A 24,950-nucleotide genomic window follows, 5' to 3' on the forward strand; every position below is an offset into this window, starting at 1 on the left:
TCCGGTTATGTACGGAGGTTGATACCGCTCCTCCCCGCCTTCTTCTTTTCACTGCTGTGGCCCTCCGGAGCGTAGCCCTGACCCTCCGGAGTGATGTTTATTAATTGCCGACAGGGGTTAGATGGTTTTGCCTGGAAGCGTGATAGTCCGCTGTAATTGTCCGCTGTTCACTCCAGTCTTCCTCCAGTTTTGCTCTAATACAAAGCGGTTATCTGGGGTTAACTGCTCTGTCAAAAACTTGTATTTTTGCTATACAAACACTAATAAAGCTGTCTGACAGTAAAATTAAGATAGTTGGGGCAAAAAAATTCAAAGTTTTTAAAAGAAAAAGTGCTAAAGTTTGGGAGCTCTGCTCAAGCACGTCTTCTCAGCTCAGAAACTAGCCCCGCCTCCGGCTTTTTTATTTTAATGGGCTGCAAAAGAGCTGAATGCCAATACAAATGCCCCTTTAGATCGTAATTTAAAGGCACTCTTCAGTGTGTTTTTATTTTCTAACACCCCACACCCGCCAACTTTAGCCCCAAAAAACTTTAGTGCTTTTTTTTTTTAAATGCTACCTTTAAAAAAAAAAAAGGACCTCCCATGTTATTTTGGGGGCAATTGGGCGACGTTTATAAAAATTAAACTTAGGTCTGGGGGCGGAGCTAGCACTGGAGCTGAGCGGTCGCATCCCATGGTAGCTCCGGCTACACTATATGCAATAACCAAATTTGGCGACCGCTCAAGCTCCCTTATTCTAATATCAACTGGAACTTCTAGGGGCAAAGGCTTCAGATACTTAAAATTGAACAGTGAGATGACCCTTGGATACAATTCTACCTCACTTATGCTTGTTTTCTTGATCAGAGTGCTAAGTGGCGGCCATTTTTTACCTACGCAGCGAGCAGCTAATGAAGGGGAAAAATTGACTTTTTGCAGTTACGTGGCCTCTTGCACTGAAAGCTATTGTGAGAGACAATATGGATCCAGCGGCATATATCCTCAGAGAATTAGGTAAGCTCTTGGACAGTTATCAGGCTGCATTTGCTCATACACTTCAAACTGCAGTTTGTCCGACCGATGCAGTCACTACAAGCTCCTCCATATTACACCATGCTTCCATGGCTGTTTGTGAAGCGGATGGCGCTTTGGGGCCCCGGCGTCCACCACTCATCTTGAATGACTCATGGAAAGGCATGGCAGGAAGCCCTGAGAACGCAGTATCCCCAGCTGAAGCACCGGACGACAGATGGCTCCGATATCAGGTGGTGGGCATAACTTCCCCATGTCATCTACATAGCTCCGTGGAGACAGAAGTCTGCACTATGTCTGCACCTGCCCAGATATCTCCCATGCTTGGGGTTCGGAGATTCTTTCACTCACTAACGGAGTTGTTCATTAAGGAGATTCAAGAAGAAGCTCACTTACCTGCTGTTGTATTTGAGGAGAGCAGACAAGGTCCATTACCGGGGTTGGAGTTAACAAGCCCTAGGGGTATTGGCTAGATGAACTGTCCGGCAGATCCCTAAGTCCACCATCTTCTATGGGGTTACTGCAGAGATCATTAGATAGACTTGTCTGGTTCCCTTTGGACTGATAACCGTCCGTATTACGGCTGATTATATAGAATGTTAGCCATGTGTTTTGGGCAGGACAAAATGTTAATTACTTCTTTACTATTACTCCCTTGCACGCATTCCCTTATATTTCTTCGTTTTAATGTTTAAGTTTGCTGTGCTACGTGAAGTAAATGGCTGTAAGAGTACCTGCTACCTATCACATACACTCTCTTCATATGTGTATTTAAATATTTGTAGTGTACATTATGATCCCTGTCTTGTTTGCTTATGTAACAATTTTTTTTTGTCGGATGGGACACCACTCATGGGAATTTTTTTTTTTTTTACTCTACATGTGGATATGTTTTATATGTGGGGTTTGTGACTTATATATGTAGAACACTTTTCCTCACATTGGGTTGTTGCTTGCATGTGTTCTCTATACTTCTGCCATATTTTAACCTATATGGGTGGTTGGTATTTGGGCCATTTTGCTTTATCTAGTCTAACTGTTAAATTATGTCGTGAGGGTATTTGTAAGATAAGTGACCCGGATTTCTATATGCTTAGTACTTATAAAGTGGCTATATATTAATTGTCAAGTGGCAGGCGTAGGACTTTGGGTGGCACTTAGCTCTATATGTCTAGATGGATAATGTGATGTCGTATTACTGTCACTTAAGGCTCTTTAATAGGTATGTTATTAGTTATGCGCTATTTCCTGCCCTTCACTAACTTACTATACAGATATAAGATAGCCCATATACCTTAGCTATATACATATAGTTCATCAAATGTTGCCCTGTCCTCTTTTGTTGGGGGCTGATCCCCCTCTATTTACAGTTAATTAACTCTCCATTTCAACCACACAAATATTCTAAGGCTGCTACAAGAAAGAATAAATACCCCTAACTAATTTGGATCACGGTTGCCCCCTCTCACACCTCTGTTACTTCATTATATTCAGTTTACCACCTCTTCCCCCCCCCCCCCCCCCCATAATGTACCTTCCTACTTGGAAGACCTACTTAAACGGTTTATCTTACATGTACCGCTACCTTTTATTTTGAAAGTATTATTGTGACATCTCTCTATTTCATCTATGTTAGTTTTTTCTCTTTGTTATAATGTGAGGTATGTATTTTGTATCACTAAATTTTTCTGTGATATAATGGATATAACTATATCTCTAAGAGTATTTTAGATATGAAAATAATATTTGAAAATGTCCTAGTTTATTAGCAACAAAAAATGGAAAATTTGAGGTTTATTTTCAATTTGTGTTTACTATTTTTGCTATGCAACAAACTGAACCCTATATGAAGATATAGAGGTTATTGTAACTCTCTTACTTTTATGTCATTTACTTGTTGTAATACATTTATACCTCAATAAAAATATTTAAAAACAAAAAACAAAAAAAACTTAGGTCTGACCTGTGGTTAATTTTTTTGAGTGCTAATTGCTACTGTGAGCTTGCGGTAGGAATAATTGTAATCTAGCCCTATGGCAGTGTTTGCAATATTGTATAACTGCAAAATGTTGCAAAAACCAGTGCAAGATGGCTAAAAACATGTGCACTCTCCTGAGATCACCTATGTTTACTCTTTAATAAAGAGAACTAAGCAAAATTTGTAATATAAATAAATTAGAATGTTGATTAAAATTGCATGCCCTATCTGAATCATGAATGTTTAATTTTGACTGGACCGTCCCTCGGCTGATCTTCCTTTCTGAGCTCCAGTAAAACTGTGCCAGGATCTTACTCCCCCCTCCCATCCTCACCGTTACTAAGGACCATTTTTTTTAATATAATTTCATCTAAGTGGAGCTTTATGGGAGGCATCTCTTATCTCTCTGGCACCTCCAGGTTCTGCCCTTTTTCTTATAGCATTCAGCGAGTAGTCCGTGTGAAGTCTGCACTAGAATTTCTCTCCAAGCAGGAGAATGTTTTATCATCAGGCCCTAGGGACTTATTATTTAATTAGGCTTGATGAGAACTAGCAGTACAAAAAGTGTCTGATCAATATTTATTTTTTAAATGTAAGAATAAACTGGACATTTTAAATTACTTTTTTATTCTCTTGTTAGATTCCTTGAACTACCAGTGTGAAGAGTTGCTATGTGTACTTTTTCTCTATATTGGAGAGAGGTGGTGAATCTCCTTACTCATTCACTGGTGGTAGCAGATATTGTTTCCAAAGGTACTCTGAAATGTACCAGGATGTACCAGGAAGACAGCTTCGTAAGTAGTGAACCTGTCTGCCTACAATCACCACTTGGTATGTTGCATCGCACGGCAAATTGTAACATTGCACACGAGGTTTCTTGTGCAATGCCGCCCCCTGCTCTGGCGCAACCAATTACGCAAGAGCATTGCATGTCAATTCCCCCCCCCCCCCCATAAGACCAAGAGAAACCGTGTTTAATTTCACAAGGATGATGCTTTTTTATCTTAGTATCCTGACCTATTGAACAGTTTTTGACCAGAATTATAAGTAGAACCTACTACTAACTAAATGTAAACACCTAATTGCCAATCTAGTTCTGAACAACCAATATAACCCAGCAGGTTTGCCAAGACTACAAAATGGCTGATGAAGAATTCACAACCATAAAGAGCTACAGAAATATAAAGTAATCTAAACTTTGCCAGAGTAGCAACTGATTTGATCACATCTGTAGTGTTTATTAATTGACCCGATTTCAAGGACCACATGGCAGACAGTATTATTATTATCATCAGGTATTTGTAGAGCGCCAACAGATTCTGCAGCGTTATGACATAGGTGCTATACAAAATAACATTTACAGGGGTCAAGAGGGTAGAGGTCAAGTGGGTAGAGGGTCCTGCCAAGAGTTGAACTGTTGTAGTAGGCTACAGCTACAGCTGGACTCATAGGCTTACATGCTATGGGGTTTAAGGGGATAGCAGTGGAGATAGGAAGGTTAGTGTAGGTTGTATGCATCCCTGAATAGTAGAGTTTTCAGGGAGTGCTTGAAGCTTTCAAAACTAGGGGAGAGTTCCATAAGATGGGAGCCAGTCTGGAAAAGTCTTGTAAACAGTAATGTGAGTAGGTAACAAAAGAGGAGGAGAGTAAAAGATCATGAGCAGAGCGAAGCGGACGGGAGGGAGAGTATCTGGAGACAAGGTCTGAGATGTAGGAGGGAGCAGTGCAGTTGAGGGCTTTGTGTGTCAGAGTGAGAATTTTGTGTTTAATCCTAGAGACAAGAGGAAGCCAGTGAAGGGATTGGCAGAGAGGTGCAGCAGATGAAGAGTGACATGTAAGGAAGATGAGCCTGGCAGAGACATTCATTATGGATTGTAAAGGAGCTAGGCGGCAGCTAGGGAGACCAGAGAGGATGGAGTTTAGTAGTCGAGGTGGGAAAGGATGAGAGAGTGGATTAAAACTTAGTTGTGTCTTGTGTAAAGAAATGTCTTAATTTTAGAGATGTTTTTAAGATGGAAGCGGCAGGCTTTAGCCAAGGACTGAATGGGAGGAGTGAAAGAGAGATCAAGTGTAACCCCAAGACATTGGGCACGTGGGTTTGGGGTAATGATGGAGTTATCAACAGTTAAAGAGAAATGGGGGGTGGAGATTTTTTAAAGAAGAGGGGAAAATAAGGAGCTCAGTTATGGAGAGATTTAGCTTAAGGTAGTGAGAGGAAATCCAAGATGAGATATGAGAGAGACAGTTAGTGACACGGGTTTGCAAGGAAGGAGATAGTTCTTGTGCAGAGAGGTAGATTTGGGTGTCTTCAGCATACAAATGATAATGAAACTCGTGGGACTTTATTAAGGAACCTAATGATGACGTGTAGATTGAGAAGAGAAGGGGACCGAGGACAGAGCCTTGTGGTACCCCAACAGAAAGAGGTAACTGGGCAGAGGATGCCACAAAGAAGTCTACACTAAAGATACGGTTAGACAGATAGGAAGAGAACCACGAGAGAGACAGTATGAAACTAACATTCTATTCTGGAATAATAAAAAGTTATAATACATCCCTTACCCCTGTGTCTGCCTAGGACTATGACACATGAAGCCAGATATGACATATCTTGTAGCATAGCTTAAAAAGCTATAATTTTTACCAGGTCTTGAAAAAAAACATGAAGGGGAAAAAACTTAGAGGAGGAGACCAGGTGAAATAAAGTGAAACTATTTTGTTTTAAAAAATTTCAAAGCCCTCTCCCCTTTAAACATATTTAACCGGTGTAAAAGGGAAAAAAAAAAAAAAAAAAAAAAAAGACTATAAGGGAACAGCTCAAACATAAGACTTCCTTAGGTTTTCTCTGGGGAGCTTTCTTGAAAGACTTATTTTTAATCTTCCAGCTTGTGAGTATTTCATATGAGAAAAGTAACACTCCTTCTGGGGCCAACTTTACATTTACTCTAATAAACACACAATCTAAGAACAGATTTGGTTAAATATAGAATGTTCTAATTCTTATTTTTAAACTAAAATACTCCTTTAAAAAGCCCCTTTAAATATGAAATTAATAAGGGTCACAAAACATGGTTAAAATAGTCGGAAGAAATCTAAAAAGAATGAAAAAGATCAAGAAAAATAGAAAGGGGGAGCCTAATGGAGAGCAAAACAGTTATGGAAAAGAGAGAGGGCACAGCATGTTTGATAAGCGAGGTGGGGGCACGGAGAGACAGAGGTAGGATATATTTATAAAATAAGACTTTAAAATATCTTTAAAGGGACAGTGTATTCTAAAATTGTTTTACCCTTAATATTTTTACAGCTGAATATAAAACGTATAGGAAAATGCTCTTTTAGGTTTATTTTTGTATATTAAATAACACATTTTTATCCATAGAATCACAACCCATTCAAATCAGATGTGCTTGCAGTGAAAACATACATCTTTATCTTATCACTCTACATACACACAAGCACTCCCTTAGCTTATATCTCTATCTCTGTATACACAAAGCAAAATACCTAGAGCGAGCAACTGAGATTTAACATTGTAGTACCTACATCTAATCGCCCCCCACTGGGAGAATGATTAAAGCTGCAGCCTCTTATTTACAATTAAATCATTGGGAACACATTAAAGGGGAGAAAATGTTATAGTACCTCTCACTTTAAAGCGCCTGACTTATCTCAATCCCTGGCTCTTTACTCACCATTCCAATTAATTGTCCAATCAGTAAAGAGCCAGAGGCTTGTGAGAGGTGGGGGGAGATATTACAGGAATGATACAATTATATATACAGTATCCGTTTTATAAAACCCAGTGTTCTTCGACCCTCTACCCTTTCCTCCTCTACTTTAGCTTCCCGCTGCTCAACATAGAGGGAGGCTGAAAAGCACATTTGTTGTTGTAAATAACAACCATAGCAGGCACAATAAATAATGAATGAAAATTTAAAAAAAGTCTATGTTTAATTACACTAGATTACAAGTGGGGCTCTAATGTTAGCATGCGTGATAGTAAAATCTTGAGACGTGTTAACTTGCATGCGTATTACAAGTTACAAAAGAATAAGTAATGTTGGTTTCTATTGTTGGCGTTTTTAAAGGGATACTAAACCAAAAAGTTTTCTTTAATGATTTAAATAGAGCATGCCATTTTAAGCAACTTTCTAATATACTCCTATTATCAATTTTTCTTTGTTCTCTTGATATCTTTATTTAAAAAGCAGTAATGTAAAGCTTAGGAGCCGGCCTATTTTTGGTTCAGAACCTGAGTTACCCTTGCTTATTGATTAGTCAAATGTAGGCATCAATAAGCAAGCACTATACAGGGTTCTGAACCTAAAATGGGCCAGCTCCTAAGGTTTACATTCCTGCTTTTTAAATAAAGATAGCAAGAGAACGAAGAAAATTGATAATAGGAGTGAATTAGTAAGTTGCTTAAAATTGCATGCTCTATCTGAATCATAAAAGAAAGAATTTGGGATTAATATCCCTTTAAATACCTCATAAGTATTGAGGTTAAAAGGACCAGTTTACTTGTGGCTAATTGGGTTTAAAAGAAGCAATATATAAGGGGGCGTGTAAGCCCCTCTTTGTCAATTTACAATGTATGTGATGTATACTATATAAACGCAGCACTGTTTATATTATGTGTGCGTGTCTGATTTTGCTCTCCAAGGCCTTGTGTGGTGAAATGTTCTGCTCCAGCTGAGGTTTAGAATACTTATTGGTGATAAGGTGTATCCATCCTTAAAACATACCCCTAACAAACTCCTTAATAAAAACTAAATTAGATGACAAGCATAATAATTGTAAGGATGATTGTTTCATTTTTGTAACCTTTTTTCACTGCTCCCTCACCCACTCATGCCCTGGACTGCCCAGAGAAAAGGGCTATGCTAGAGTGCGTTCGTATCCGGCACGATGGCCAATCAGAAGTGTTTATTCAATTTTATGCAAATAACCTAAGGATTGCAACACGCATGCGTAATCTGTTTCACACGCGCGCTCTATTCTCCATTGGTGCGAGTGCGATTACACTGTTTTAAAAACCCAGAATAGGCTATTGGTTAGCAGGTGAAGCAATGTATGATGCTTTTCTGCTAAACTACACATGCGCACCAACCAGCAGCTACAAGCATTGAGATCCAGGAGAAAACTATTCACTGCTGAACATGGATGCGGATTTCTGAGCATTGGTCTGTGTTCACAATAGCAGTGACGTCATCTTAGGGGCCAGCACATGCGTAATGTGCTGCAGAGAGAGAGACCGAGTGGCCGTATGGACAGAAATATTGTTTGGGGTATGGAAAAGATTGTAGAAAAACGGAGTATTCAAAAAAATATTTATAAACATAGGAAGCGATATATACTTATTACCCAACACCAACATATTTACTATGTCTGCAAATTAGTTTAAAATGTATTCTTGTTCTAGGTAAACTGTCTCTTTAATAAATGTGAGCAGTTTGACATATGCCATTTAGCAATGGTTTCATTTTTGAATATAGTATCACACTATGGTGTTGTATATGCTCGTTTTAAATATCCGGATCTACACGGCTGAGAGATCCCTTATATCCAACTTCAAGAGCATCTCAGTGCTTTGAAAATCTCCCCCTTGGTACGCGGCACTTACCTCATATGATTGAGGTAACTCATTGTAAGTGAAACACCTTAAGGGGAGTTTATTCCGGGATATTTGTATGGACTTTTTGTAGATATTATTTGAAGTAATTTTTAATATATTTTAATATATTTTCTCTGTGTTTATTTCCTATTGCATCCCCTTGATCTAGTGGCATGATATTATAGAGTATTACAATCTCTTTTTTACTTTATTGAGTAGTAACAATACTTAATAAGGCTTGTTATATCATTAATACAGGTTATATGCTTTTTGCTATGTTGTACGTTTATCATTATATCTGTTAAGCTTTAGTAATAGCGCTGTCCCATCTCTTCTATTGCTATATATATATATATATATATATATATATATATATATATATATATATATATATATATATATATATATATATTTTGGTACCCCCATGTTTGGTCTGTTTACGGTAGTTAGCTGGCCAGCTTAATTAGCAGCAGTTTGTTTGCTATTATTTGTATACATATTTACCATATTAGCCTCTCTACCCTGGGAGTTAGTATCCTCCTGAATTTGTTCCAATTTCTTTTGTATATATGTTTGTTTTGTTTTCATACTGTTTGCTTATTTGTATGTCACATATATCACTTTTATCCTTGTAAATGATATCCAATTCTGACACCTGCAAGCTGCAGCAAATAAACATGAGAGGAACTTTGTTCTCTCTAAAACGTTTTTGTGTGCAAATTTCCCTTTCTTTAAAGTGACAGTAATGTATGTCATTTAGTCCTTCTTTATTCATAGTGTGCATATTATGTTAAAGGGTTGCACTTTAAACTAATTATATTGTGGTATTATCTCCTCCCTCATATCCCTACCTATATATAATCTAGCTATATATACAGGGAGTACAGAATTATTAGGCAAATGAGTATTTTGACCACATCATCCTCTTTATGCATGTTGTCTTACTCCAAGCTGTATAGGCTCGAAAGCCTACTACCAATTAAGCATATTAGGTGATGTGCATCTCTGTAATGAGAAGGGGTGTGGTCTAATGACATCAACACCCTATATCAGGTGTGCATAATTATTAGGCAACTTCCTTTCCTTTGGCAAAATGGGTCAAAAGAAGGACTTGACAGGCTCAGAAAAGTCAAAAATAGTGAGATATCTTGCAGAGGGATGCAGCACTCTTAAAATTGCAAAGCTTCTGAAGCGTGATCATCGAACAATCAAGCGTTTCATTCAAAATAGTCAACAGGGTCGCAAGAAGCGTGTGGGAAAACCAAGGCGCAAAATAACTGCCCATGAACTGAGAAAAGTCAAGCGTGCAGCTGCCAAGATGCCACTTGCCACCAGTTTGGCCATATTTCAGAGCTGCAACATCACTGGAGTGCCCAAAAGCACAAGGTGTGCAATACTCAGAGACATGGCCAAGGTAAGAAAGGCTGAAAGACGACCACCACTGAACAAGACACACAAGCTGAAACGTCAAGACTGGGCCAAGAAATATCTCAAGACTGATTTTTCTAAGGTTTTATGGACTGATGAAATGAGAGTGAGTCTTGATGGGCCAGATGGATGGGCCCGTGGCTGGATTGGTAAAGGGCAGAGAGCTCCAGTCCGACTCAGACGCCAGCAAGGTGGAGGTGGAGTACTGGTTTGGGCTGGTATCATCAAAGATGAGCTTGTGGGGCCTTTTCGGGTTGAGGATGGAGTCAAGCTCAACTCCCAGTCCTACTGCCAGTTTCTGGAAGACACCTTCTTCAAGCAGTGGTACAGGAAGAAGTCTGCATCCTTCAAGAAAAACATGATTTTCATGCAGGACAATGCTCCATCACACGCGTCCAAGTACTCCACAGCCTGGCTGGCAAGAAAGGGTATAAAAGAAGAAAATCTAATGACATGGCCTCCTTGTTCACCTGATCTGAACCCCATTGAGAACCTGTGGTCCATCATCAAATGTGAGATTTACAAGGAGGGAAAACAGTACACCTCTCTGAACAGTGTCTGGGAGGCTGTGGTTGATGCTGCACGCAATGTTGATGGTGAACAGATCAAAACACTGACAGAATCCATGGATGGCAGGCTTTTGAGTGTCCTTGCAAAGAAAGGTGGCTATATTGGTCACTGATTTGTTTTTGTTTTGTTTTTGAATGTCAGAAATGTATATTTGTGAATGTTGAGATGTTATATTGGTTTCACTGGTAAAAATAAATAATTGAAATGGGTATATATTTGTTTTTTGTTAAGTTGCCTAATAATTATGCACAGTAATAGTCACCTGCACACACAGATATCCCCCTAAAATAGCTATAACTAAAAACAAACTAAAAACTACTTCCAAAACTATTCAGCTTTGATATTAATGAGTTTTTTGGGTTCATTGAGAACATGGTTGTTGTTCAATAATAAAATTAATCCTCAAAAATACAACTTGCCTAATAATTCTGCACTCCCTGTATATATATATATATATATATATACATACACACACACATACTCAAATATGAAAAATTATTTTCATTCAATTTTAATATATAATAATGTGTTTTACTGCGTATGTACTGTAAGTATCTTACATTCCAATGTTTTTCACATAGCAGAAAATGTTTTATATATTTTTAAATATATATATATATAACACATAGAAACACCCAGCACTCACCAGCTAGCTCACAGCTAAGATCACAACTGGAAAGGTTAGTCACCGCATCTGGCCAAATGGGAAAGCTCAGGCACCACGTCAAGGTCCTTTCCTTTGCCTGAGTCCCTAACACAGGCACACCATCATGCAAGCTCACAAAGCTAAACAAACTGAGAACAAAGAAGGGGTGCACAGGTGGCTGTAATAACCCATAGAAAATACAAAACATGGAAGGGAACTGCACTCCAAGACCGGATCAGGTACACATCCTGTGACTCAGTAACATCCAGCCCTGGGTGCTAAATAGCACTCCAAAAAAGCTGTGATGTCACCAGAGCCACAGGCAGTTAACCCCAGTCCGGAATGGGTGCAAGAAACAAGGGAGATTACAAATAAAAAGTAATACAACACATAGAAACACCCAGCACTCACCAGCTAGCTCACAGCTAAGATAAAATCACAACTGGAAAGGTTAGTCACCGCATCTGGCCAAATGGGAAAGCTCAGGCACCACGTCAAGGTCCTTTCCTTTGCCTGAGTCCCTAACACAGGCACACCATCATGCGAGCTCACAAAGCTAAACAAACTGAGATCAGGTACACATCCTGTGACTCAGTAACATCCAGCCCTGGGTGCTAAATAGCACTCCAAAAAAGCTGTGATGTCACCAGAGCCACAGGCAGTTAACCTCAAATACACACACACATACTCAAATATCGGAAAATATGAAAAATTATTTTAATTCAATTTTAATATATAATAATGTGTTTTACTGCGTATGTACTGTAAGTATCTTACATTCCAATGTTTTTCACATAGCAGAAAATGTTTTATATATTTTTAAATAGATATTTATATATATATATTTATATATATATATATATATATATATATATATATATATACACATATATACACACACCTATACCTATATATAGGTAGAAATATATATTTTACAAAAAATAAATTTTATATATAAATAAAAATATAAATATATATTTAAAAATAAACAGAACATTTTCTTCTATGTGAAGAACACTGGAATGTAAAATATTCATAACTACCTTTGGGGTATTGCTGTTGGTTTAACTCCTGTCGGTTAGCGCGCAAGGGATGAGTGTTAGGTTTGTTTCTAGTTTGCGCTCTCCATTGAAGTCTATGGGGAGAAGTTAGCATGGCCGCGATATCGGAAGTCCTGAAGTTATAGAGCGTCAACTATCTCTCGTGAGCAAATGTTTTATTTCAACTTGTTTACTTCTGGCAATTTTCTTGCGTGCGCGAAAGTGCTAAGTAGAGTGCCACTTGTAATCTGGCCTTGAATCGTATTGCTAGTCGCAATGGGGAGCTTAGGTCTTTTTAGTTAGTATTTTATTTGGGGGGTTGGTTGTGTGGGTGGTGGGTTTTAGTGTTGGGGGGGGGTTGTTTGTATTTTGTTTTTACAGGAAAAAGGAGCTGATTACTTTGGGGCAATGCCCCGCAAAAGGCCCTTTTAAGAGCTATTGATAGTTTAGTTTAGGCTAGGGTTTTTTTTATTTTGGGGGGGGGGGCTTTTTTTATTTTGATAGGGCTATTAGATTAGGTGTAATTAGTTTAAATATCTTGTAATATGTTTATAATTTTCTGTAATTTAGTGGGGGGTTTTGTACTTTAGCTAATTTAATTTATTTAATTGTTTTTAATTTAGTTAATTTATTTAATTGTAGTGTAGTCTTAAGTGTTATTGTAACTTAGGTTAGGTTTTATTTCTTTTACAAAGATATGACGAGTCCACGGATTTCATCCTTACTTGTGGGATATTAACCTCCTGCAGTGACGTGCAGTCACAGGAGGCAGGTGAGGCAGTGCCTCCCCTGGCCAATCTATGTAATTACAGCATTTATTTAAAATTAAAAAATAAAAAAATTAGAATTTTTTTTTCATATTTTTTTTTTTAATAAAATAAGGTGACCCCCCCTACCCCTCCACCAAATTGTCAACACTGTAAATTTTATTAAAACCGACCGTAATAACTTATTACATCAATACATTCATATTGCGCAAGACAAGGACAGCCGGCTGTCCTTGCATTGCGCAATATGAATGTATTGACTACTGTGGAAGTGTATGGGACGCTGAGAGACTGCCACCAAGAGGAGAAAAGGTGCTAATGCAGTGCTCTCCAATGCGCCCCATACGCTTCCACAGGAGGCTAGCCTCCGTCCTGGCCGCCTCTCAGTCTCACTACTAGTCTGACTTACTCTCAGCCAATCAGATTCAGAATTCAGAACTCATCTGAATCTGACTGGGGCTGGCTGTCTCTGAGTGCCGGGCGGGAATGAAATAGATCCTTCCGCGTGCGGTCACGTGTCAGAGCAGCTCAACGGCGCAGAGAGTCAGACGTGGTGGCCCAGTCCCACAATTTTAAGTGCATATCAGAGGCTTAGGCGGCAGCTGCAGCAGACAGACGTGGCCCCACGTGATTTTCAGACAGTGAAGGAGCCGAGCTGCTAAGGAGGACTGAACCAACTATGTTTACTATTAATGGCAGAAGGTGGTAGATCATAGATGGATATATCAGGATCTGGGGAGGGGTCTGTGTGTGTGTGACAGAGGAAACCTCTATAATATATATCTATATATAAGGAAATGGAGAGGGGTCTGTGTTTATGACAGAGGGAACCTCTATAATATAAATCTGTATATAAGGAACTGGGAAGTGGTCTGTGTGTGAGACAAAGGGAGCCTCTATAATATAAATCTGTATATAAGGATCTGGGGAAGGGTCTGTGTGTGTGTGACAGAGGGAACCTCTACAATATATATATAAATATCTGAATATAAGGAACTGGGGAGGGGAACTGTGTGTGTGACAGAGGAAAGCTTTATAATATATACAGTACAGTATATATGTATATAAGGATTTGTGAAAATGGCTGTGTGTGTGACAGAGGGGACCTCTACAATATATATCTGTATGTAAGGATCTGGGGAGGGGGCTGTGTGTGTGACAAAGGGAACCTCTATAATATATTTCTCAATATAAGGAACTGGGGAGGGGGCTGTGTGTGTGACAGAGGGAACCTCTTTATAATATGATATATCTGTCATAAGGTACTTGGGAGGGGTCAGTGTGTGCATAAGAACAGAGGGAACCTCTCTATTATATTATATATCTATATAAGGTACTGGGGAGGGGTCAGTGTGTGTGTGAGACAGAGGGAACCTCTCTATAATATTATATATCTGTATATAAGATACTGTGTGTGAGACAGAGAGAACCTCTCTATAATATTATATATCTGTATATAAGGTACTGGGGAGGGGTCAGTGTGTGTGTGAGACAGAGGGAACCTCTCTATAATATTATATATCTGTATATAAGGAACTGGGAGGGGTCAGTGTGTGTGAGAGACAGATGGAACCTCTCTATAATGTTATATATCTGTATATAAGGTACTGGGAAGGGGTCAGTGTGTGTGTGTGAGACAGAGGGAACCTCTCTATGATAATATATATCTGAATATAAGGAACTGGGGAGGGGGCTATGTAATGGAACCTCTACATTGTGTTAAATTTTTATTTACTAGGTTTTGGCGGGTGTTAGACATCTCTATAGTATTGTATATCTCTACATGAGATGCTATAGGAGGGGAACAGCAATATTCCACTGGGAGCTAGCTGAGCATGTTGGGTGAGCCAATAACAAGAGGCATATATGTGCATCCACCAATCTTCAGCTAAATCCCAGTAGTCCATTGCTGCTCCTTAACCTACCCAGGTATGCTTTTCAACAAATGATAGGAAGTGAATTAAGCAACTTAGATAATAGAAGTAAATTGTAATGAGTGGTGTTTAAAATTGTATGTTCAATTTGAATCATTAAAGGGACAGTAAAGTGATAATTAGACATTCATGATTTAGACAGAGCATAACATTTTAAACAACTTTCCAATTTACTTATATTATTTAATTTACTTCCTTCTCTTGTTATCCATTGCTGAAAGTTTTTTTTCTAGGAAATCTCAGGAGCAGCAAAGAACCTAGGTTCTAGCTGCTGATTGGAGGCTGCATATATATACCGATTGTCATTGGCTCACCCTTGTGTTCAGTTAGAAACCAGTAGTGCATTGCTGCTCTTTCAGCAAATTATACCAAGAGAATGAAGCAAATTTGATAATAAAAGTAAACTGGAAAGTTGTTTAAAATTGAATGTTCTACCTAAATCATGAAAAAATAATAATTTGGGTTTCATGTTCCTTTAAAGTTTACTTTTGAATTTACTCTCCCTTTAAAATTGATTTCTCTAAACCTGCCCTGGTTTCAGTTAAAATGGAGATAGTTTTATCTTTATTTAGTATAAAGGCATACTTATAGGATCATGCATCTATTATTTAAAGGAAATATACAAAATACAAATGAATGATTTTGACCTCTTTAGCCGCCAGTAACAAGTGATTTTACCCCCTTGTCTGCCCCTTGTTACTTTCTGCTCCATACTGTAGTGCATATAGGCATAGGGATTATTATTTTTTCTTGGCATAAGCACTTGCTAATTTACAATATTTAGTCCTTATTAAAAATATTTAAGAAAAAAAATTGTCTCTATATGTCAATTAAAAACATGGTGGGGGAGGGGCATATGAGGTGGGAGGGGTATATGAGGTGGGAGGGGCAAGGTAGGTGGGAGGGGCACATGATATGGGGGGCAATAGGGTGCAGGAGGGGCAGAGAAGGTAGGTAAATAGGTGGAGCAAAGAGGGGGTGGGGGGCCCTGTAACACTTTTGCCCGGGGGCCCTGGTTGGTCTCAGTCCGCCCCTGGTGGTGGGTGTCAGTCGAGTCTGCTCTCTCTTACTACTACTACACTACAACAGTACTGAACGAAGTCAGTCAGCAACCGGAGCGTAGAACTTGAAGACTACTTCTTGTTGTTATCTATATTTGGCAATTGGCGCATCTTTTAGGTAGGTGTCAGTGGCGGTGGCGGGCCTCAGCCTGGCGGCAGTGTGAGACAGAGACAGACTGTCTGTAGTAGTTCTATTTAGTAGTACGCGTACTTTACTTGTAATGTAAGTTACAGTAAGTTGACTGTTCTGGTGTTGTTGTTGTGTTCGATTGTGTTGTTAACAGACTACTGTTGATGACTTAAAAAAACAGGCGCTACAGCTTTTATAGTGACTGAGCCTGCTGGGGCCCTGGGCCAATCTTTCATTTTAGGCGGCACTAAGTTGAAGTTAGATAACTTGAGTTGAAGTTGAACTTGATAATTTATTACAACGAACTTGCAGCCTCGCTGCCAAAATAGTCAAGTCACTCACTTCCCTTGACTATAGAGGCAGCGAGGCTGCAAGTTCGTTGTAATAAATGTATATCAAGTTCAACTTCAACTCAAGTTATCTAACTTCAACTTAGTGCCACTGCCGCCTAAAATAAAAGATTGGCCCAGGGCCCCAGCAGGCTCAGTCACACGACAAGGAAGTTGGTTTCTTATTCAAGCTGTTTCTTATTCGTGAAATTCTGTTTCTTATTCATGGAAGTTGGTTTCTTATTCAATTTTTTTGTCAGACTGCTTTAAATTTACTTTAAAATAAAAACATAGGTTTTATTAAAATAATAATATGATTCATATAATGTACACAGAGGTGGAATCTCTTTATATAACAATTAGATATACAAACTTGAAAAAAGGGCATACGTTGGCACCACTACAAATATTACTATTTTGAATAAATAACATATATTTTCAAAGGGTTAATAACCATTGGGCCACTGATTTCACTATGAATATATACAGGGTAGGTAGATCCCCCTCCATGCCATGCAATTGTTTTTAGCCTGGCCCAATGGTGTTGTTGATACAGAAATTGATGCCAACCCTGGCATAGGTGCTCTAAGTCTCATTTTTCAATAAGTAACATATATTTTCAAAGGGTTAATAACCATTGGGCCACTGATTTTCACTATGAATATATACAGGGTAGATCCCCCTCCATGCCATGCAATTGTTTTTAGCCTGGCCCAATGGTGTTTTGGGCACATAAATTGATGCCAACCCTGGCATAGGTGACATAATTCTCAATTTTGAATAAGTAACAGATATGTTCAAAGGGTTAATAACTTGTTCCGCAGACAAGGGTTCCTTTCTCGGTAGCCATGAAAATATTTCTGACAGAGGTCAGAAAATCAAAGATTCTAAATACTTGCCGAGCACTTCAGTCCATTCCTCGACCATCAGTGGCTCAGTGTATGGAGGTAATTGGATTAATGGAAGCGGCAATGGACATCATTCCGTTTGCTCGCTTCCATCTCAGACCGCTGCAGCTGTGCATGCTCGGACAGTGGAATGGGATTATGCGGATTTATCTCCTCAGATAAATCTGGATCAAGAGACCAGAGTCTCTCTTCTTTGGTGGTTGTCGCCGGATCATCTGTCCCAAGGGACTTGTTTCCGCAGACCCTGGTGGGAAGACTCAGGGTGTTTGGACTCAGGTGGAGTCCCTACTTCCAATCAATATTCTGGAACTGAGAGCAATATTCAATGCGCTTCAGGCGTGGCCTCAGTTGGCTTCGGCCAAATTTATCAGATTCCAGTCGGACAACATCACGACTGTGGTTTATATCAATCATCAAGGGGGAACAAGGAGTTCCTTAGCGATGAGAGAAGTATCCAAGATAATCCGTTGGGCGGAGGCCCACTCTTGTCATCTGTCAGCGATCTACATCCCAGGAGTGGAGAACTGGGAAGCGGATTTTCTAAGTCGAGGGACTTTTCATCCGGGGGAGTGGAAGCTTCACCCGGAGGTATTTGCCTCATTGATTCTCCGATGGGGCAGACCGGAATTGGATCTGATGGCATCTCGACAGAATGCCAAGCTTCCAAGATACGGATCCAGGTCAATGGATCCTCAGGCCAAACTGATAGATGCCTGGGCAGTGCCTTGGTTGTTCAGCATAGCTTATGTGTTTCCACCGTTTCCTCTCCTTCCACGCGTGATTGCTCAAATCAAACAGGAGAGAGCTTCAGTAATCCTGATAGCGCCTGCATGGCCACGCAGGACTTGGTTTGCGGATCTAGTGGACATGTCCTCTCTGCCACCGTGGAAACTTCCTTTGAGACAGGACCTTCTCATTCAAGGTCCTTTCCAACATCCAAATCTAATTTCTCTGCAGCTGACTGTGTGGAGATTGAACGCTTGATTTTATTGAAGCGAGGATTCTCTGATTCGGTCATCAATACTTTGATACAGGCTAGAAAGCCTGTCACTAGAAAAATCTATCATAAGATATGGCGTAAATATCTTTATTGGTGTGAATCCAAGGGTTACTCATGGAGTAAAGTTAGGATTCCTAGGATTCTGTCTTTTCTCCAAGAAGGATTGGAGAAAGGGTTATCAGCAAATTCCTTAAAGGGACAAATTTCTGCTTTGTCAATTCTGTTTCACAAACGTTTGGCAGATGTGCCAGATGTTCAGTCTTTTTGTCAGGCTCTATCTAGAATTAAGCCTGTATTTAGACCCATTACTCCTCCCTGGAGTTTGAATTTAGTTCTTCGAGTTCTTCAAGGGGTTCTGTTTGAACCCATGCATTCCATGGATATCAAATTGTTATCTTGGAAAGTTCTGTTTTTAGTTGCTATTTCTTCTACTCAAAGAGTTTCTGAGCTTTCAGCGCTACAGTGCGATTCTCCTTATCTCATTTTTCATTCTGATAAGGTGGTGTTACGTACCAAACCTGGATTCCTTCCTAAGGTTGTTTCAAATAAGAATATTAATCAGGAAATTGTTGTTCCTTCCTTATGTCCTAACCCTTCTTCTAAGAAGGAGCGTATGTTGCATAATTTGGATGTGGTCCGTGCCTTAAAGTTTTACTTACAGGCAACTAAGGATTTCCGTCAATCATCTTTATTATTCATTGTTTATTCTGGAAAGCGTAGGGGTCAGAAAGCTATGGCTACCTCTCTTTCTTTTTGGCTGAGAAGTATCATCCGCCTGGCATATGAGACTGCTGGACAGCAGCCTCCTGAAAGAATTACGGCTCATTCTACTAGGGCTGTGGCTTCCACATGGGCCTTTAAAAATGATGCATTTGTAAGGCTGCGACTTGGTCGTCCCTTCACACTTTTTCCAAATTTTACAAATTTGATACTTTTGCTTCTTCGGAGGCTATTTTTGGGAGAAAGGTTCTTCAAGCAGTGGTGCCTTCTGTTTAGGTTCCTGTCTTGTCCCTCCCTTTCATCCGTGACCTTTTGCTTTGGTATTGGTATCACAAGTAAGGATGAAATCCGTGGACTCGTCATATCTTTGTAAAAGAAAAGTAAATTTATGCTTACCTGATAAATTAATTTCTTTTACGATATGACGAGTCCACGGTCCACCCTGTTCATTTTAAGACAGTTTTCTTTATATTTTGTAAACTTCAGTCACCTCTGCACCTTTTAGCCTTTCCTTTTCTCTTCCTATACCTTCGGCCGAATGACTGAGGGTGGAGGGGAAGGGAGGGGCTATATATACAGCTCTGCTGTGGTGCTCTTTGCCACTTCCTGTTAGCAGGAGGTTAATATCCCACAAGTAAGGATGAAATCCGTGGACTCGTCATATCGTAAAGAAATTAATTTATCAGGTAAGCATAAATTTACTTTTTACAGGTAAATTTGTATTTATTTTAGCTAGGTAGTTATTAAATAGTTAATAACTATTCTACCTAGTTAAAATAAATACAAACTTGCCTGTAAAATAAAAATAAACCCTAAGCTAGATACAATGTAACTATTAGTTATATTGTAGCTAGTTTAGGGTTTATTTTATAGGTATTTAGTTTTAAATAGGAATTATTTAGTTAATGATAGCAATTTTATTTAGATTTATTTAAATTATATTTAAGTTAGGGGGTGTTAGGGTTAGACTTAGGTTTAGGGGTTAATAAATTTAATATAGTGGCGGTGACATTGGCGGCGGCAGATTAGGGGTTAATAAGTGTAGGTAGGTTGCGGCGACATTGGGAGAGGGAGATTAGGGGTTAAGAAATATAATGTAGGTGGCGGCGATGTTGGGGGTAGCAGATTAGGGGTTCATTAGTATAATGTAGGTGGTGGCGGTGTCCGGAGCGGCAGATTAGGGGTTAATAAATATAATGTAGGTGGCGGCGATGTCGGGGGCGGCAGATTAGGGGTTAATAAGTGTAAGATTAGGGGTGTTTAGACTAGGGGTTCATGTTAGGGTGTTAGGTGTAAACATAAATTTTATTTCCCCATAGGAATCAATGGAGCTGCGTTACAGAGTTTTATGCTGCTTTTTTGCAGGTGTTAGACTTTTTTTCAGCTGGCTCTCCCCGTTGATTCCTATGGGGAAATCGTGCATGAGCACGTACGACCAGCTCACCGCTGACTTAAGCAGTGCTGGTATTGGAGTGCGATATGGAGCAAAATTTTGCTCTACGCTCACTTTTTGTCTTTTAACGCCAAGTTTGTAAAAACCCGTAATACCAGTGCTGCAGGTAAGTGAGCGGTGAGAGAAAACTGCTTGTTAGCACCGCATAGCCTCTAACGCAAAACTCTTAATCTAGCCGTAATATTGTTAAAACATATAATATGACTTGTGTTGAAATGGCAATAAAAAACAGGTAATATTATCATGTTTATGACATATTCTTGTACTATAACTCACATCCACATAGTAATATTCACTTATAAGATGTAAATTTGTGCTGTTTGGGATTGGTTTGACACAATTGCAGAGGAGGATCATTGATTTTAATAATTGAGTGGGGATCAAGGTTTAAAGAGACAGTTTACTCAAAAATGTTCTTCCCTTTAATTTGTTCCCAATGATCCACTTTACCTGCCGGAGTGTATTAAATTGTTTACAAGTATTTCCTTTACCCTTATGATTGCATTTGAAATATTTTATTTAGCCTGTGGTATCCCCCCCCATCCTTAAATATTTTGGCATCAAGGCCAATCTGTGTTAAAACAGCCAGCAGAATAAATTACACTCCGAGTGGGTTCTAGAAGAGATAAGGAAATAAAATGTTCATTTTCCATTGTTCTCTCCAAGTATTGGTGATTGGTTTATGAACAGATATAAAATAAAGAAGCAAGTATATGAACACGATGTGATAAAGTAATGAGATCCGATTATACCTACAAGCTCAACCCATTTTATTAGGTTGTGACTTCAAAACACAAAATCAGCTATTTCATATACACAAATAAACCTTAAAAAAAAGCAAATCTCATATTTTATACTCTGCAACTAGTAAAAAAAGTAATTGGAAAGCGAAAAACTATTTTATACTATACTGTCCCTTTAACTATTTGAGATGCTGCTTAAATGTATGTGTTTGTTAAGGCCTCCAGGGAGTTACATTGCTTTTTTAGTCAGTGCAAGGGTTGCTGCGCCTGCCTATGTGTGGCGAGATGAAAATGGAGTAGATTTTCTCAATTCTGTGTGCATAAGTCCTTGCGCTGGATATGTAATACCAAATGGTGACGCCAGTTCTATGTAAGTTTAATGGAGTAAAACATGCGGGCGACCGGTAAAATATACGCGCGTAACTTGTATGCTACGCCGTGTATGTGATACCAAAACCACGTAAAAACCGGTGTTGCCAGCTTTTGCGGGCGACGCCGCATATGTAATCTTGCCCACTATATAAATATTGTAGTTTTATACAGGTACATTTAGTAATGATACATTTATGCTCAATCACAACAGAGAATAATGTGGATTATTTTGATACCAGACATGACTGCCTGACATATTTAGTCAACTTGCAACATAATAAATAAACCTTATCCTTAGATATCATAGTCTGTCTGAAATGATTACTTAAGATACATCTTCCTTCAACAAAGGTCTTGCAAAAAATGAAGCTTATAAGGACATGAATCCCTGATTTTTTATTCATGATTAAGATAGAACATTCAATATCTTAATTGCTTCATTCCCTTGGTAACCTTTGTTGCTCATGATGGGTTCACCTGATGTGTTCAGCTAGCTCCCAGTAGTTCTTTAATGCTCCATCAAGAAAGGATACCAAGAGAATGAAATAAATTTGATAACAGAAGTAAATTAGAAAGTTGTTAAAAATTGTATGCTCTCTCTTAAAGGGACATGATACAAATAGAGAATACAATTTACACAAAAAAAATCAATTTACTTCTATTACAACATTTCCGTCGTTCTCATGTTATTCGTTGTTGAAGACATATCTAGGTAGGTAGTGTACACATGTCTGCAGCACTGAAGGATAGGAAACAGTGCTGCCATCTAGTGCTCTTGCTGATGTATAACATCTAATGCAGACACGTGCACACTCCAGAACTTATCTTTCTGCTTTTTAAAGTGAAGGTCAATTTTGCTGAATTAGCGCCCGGTTTTTAATAATCCTATTAAAAACAAGGGCACTTGTATTAATCAAAATTGACCTTCACTTCTTTTCTTCAAAAACTTACCTTTTAATCCTGGCAGTAGCTCCAGCGATTCCCCCGGCCGCCGGAAGCCTCTGCAGACGTCAGAAATGACAAATCCGGCTTCCTGCAATCACGGCTTCCCCCTCCGGGGTAATCTTGGCCTGATATAACGCCGTGATTGGAGGAAGCCGGATTCGTCATTTTGGACCCGCGAAGACGGCTTGCGGCAGGCGGAGGAAGTGCTGGAGCGGCTGCCAGGATTCAAAGGTAAGTTTTTGAAGAAAACGTGCGAAATAGGATTATTAAAAACCGGGCACTAATTCATCAAAATTGACCTTCACTTTAACAAAGGATAACTAGAAAACAAAGAAAATGTGATAATAGAAGTAAATTGGAAAGTTGTTTAAAATTGTATGCTCTATCTGAATCATGAAAGAAATTGTTTGAGTTTTATGTCCCTTTAAACCTAATGTCCTTTTAAGCCTAAAGTCTCACTGGACCTTTGTTGAAGAAAGAAATTCAGAGGAATTTACTTTTAGGCAAAAAAAGATGTCACTCCACACCATCCCAGTTACTAATTGCTTTAGAATATTATGACGCTGTGGCATTGGCGTTCTGTTCAGTCTGCTAGTAGCTACCTGCCTTATTACGCTGTATGCTGTAAGCTCTTGACATAGGCCATGTGTGACAAACTCTCAAACTTGTATTGATGAAAATGCGCTACTGTATTTCCTATTGTTTACCTTGTATTGTTGGACTGTCCAGAAAGTCTTGGTGCGATTCTTTATTTACACTGGGTCTAGCATCACGGAACTCATTTCTGAGTGAAATTCTCCATGATCTAATAATTACCTGGGGACAAAAAGGAAGCCAAGTTCTTATCTCTACTTTATAGAAATCTGTAAAGCAATTTGCAATAAGAAATCAATTTAAAACCTAATACAGTTTGATGTACAAAATTATCTTTGACCTCCATTTTTATTTCTTTTTTTTGTTAAAAACAATATTCTAATTCATTTTAATTTGTTAGCTACATCAGTGTTAATTTCAGAACATTTGGTTGTACTAGATTAGGAATAGGTAAACGGGAAAACCTGTATCTTTTTGCGCACCATCATGGTAGCAAAAAATGAGCAGTCACTGGGAAAGAAAACATTTATTTATTATTGCTAATGTTTTTTTTTGCTATTTGTCTATTTCACTGCATTCATTCTAACATTCTCAATTCCATTAACCCTTTCATATGGTTTTCTGTCAAAATGTAATGAAAATCTTAGTCCACACAATTAAAGGGACAGTCTACTCACACATTTTTATTGTTTAAAAAGATAATCTCTTTATTGCCCATTCCCGAGTTTTACATAACCAACACTGTTATATTAATATACGTTTTAATTCTGTAATTACTTGTATCTAAGCCTCTACAGAATGCCCCCTTATTTCAGTTCTTTTGACAGACTTACATTTTAGCCAATCAGTGTTGACTCATAAATAACTCCACAAGAGTGAGCAAAATGTTTATCTATATGGCACACATGAACTAGTGCTGTCTAGCTGTGAAAAGCTGTCAAAATGCAGAGATAAGAGGTGGCCTTCAAGGGCTTACAAATTAGCAAATGAGCCTGCCTAGGTTTTGCTTTCTACAAAGAATACCAAGCGAACAAAGTAAATTTAATGATAAAAGTAAATTGGGAAGTTGTTTAAAATTACATGACCTACTGGCAGGTTATATAAGGTTGTTTTTTGTCCCGCCCCCCACAACTACCCCCCTGTCCTGTTCCCTCATGGGATTTTCCTACCGGACTTCTATTTGCCCCCAGGTATGCAAGCACATTTTGTTAAGCACATCGACTTAGTCTCTGAACTTCAACTTTCTTGTAATATTTACTTCTCTAATATTGGTTAAATATATTTAAATTGTAAAAAATCTTTACTTTGAGGTTTATTCCTTCAGGGTTGACCATATATGGTTTTGATTCCTGATCATTGCAAATATCGTGTCTAACCCAGAAGGTTGTCTCCCACCTTGCTTTTGTTTTCATACATGTATTGAAATGCCTTTTGTACATTGCTCTGTGACTTTGACCTCAATTAAAATTATTTATAAAAAAAATTACATGACCTATCTGAATCATGAAAGTTTAATTTGGACTAATCTGTCTCTTTAAAGGGACAGTCAAGTCCAAAAAAACTTTCATGTTTCAAATAGGGCATGTCATTTTAAACAACTTTCCAAGTCAAACATTCAATACTTGAAGAGTTATTTTATTATTATTGTTTTACATTTTAATAAAGCAAGGAAATGCTCATGTTTGTTAAAATTATCCAATCATGTGC

General features: G+C 38.6%; 1 protein-coding gene across 1 annotated transcript in view; it reads right to left on the reverse strand.

The window, feature by feature from the left end:
• Positions 1-24,950, reverse strand: part of FBXO36 (F-box protein 36) — a 128,635-nt gene that overhangs the window by 66,341 nt on the left and 37,344 nt on the right. Inside the window, exon 3 of the mRNA XM_053711461.1 lies at positions 23,357-23,465. Coding sequence (XP_053567436.1) covers positions 23,357-23,465 — 109 coding nt within the window. The remainder of the gene's footprint in view (positions 1-23,356; positions 23,466-24,950) is intronic.

This window comes from Bombina bombina, chromosome 4 (assembly GCF_027579735.1).
Source record: "Bombina bombina isolate aBomBom1 chromosome 4, aBomBom1.pri, whole genome shotgun sequence".
NCBI lineage: Eukaryota > Metazoa > Chordata > Amphibia > Anura > Bombinatoridae > Bombina > Bombina bombina.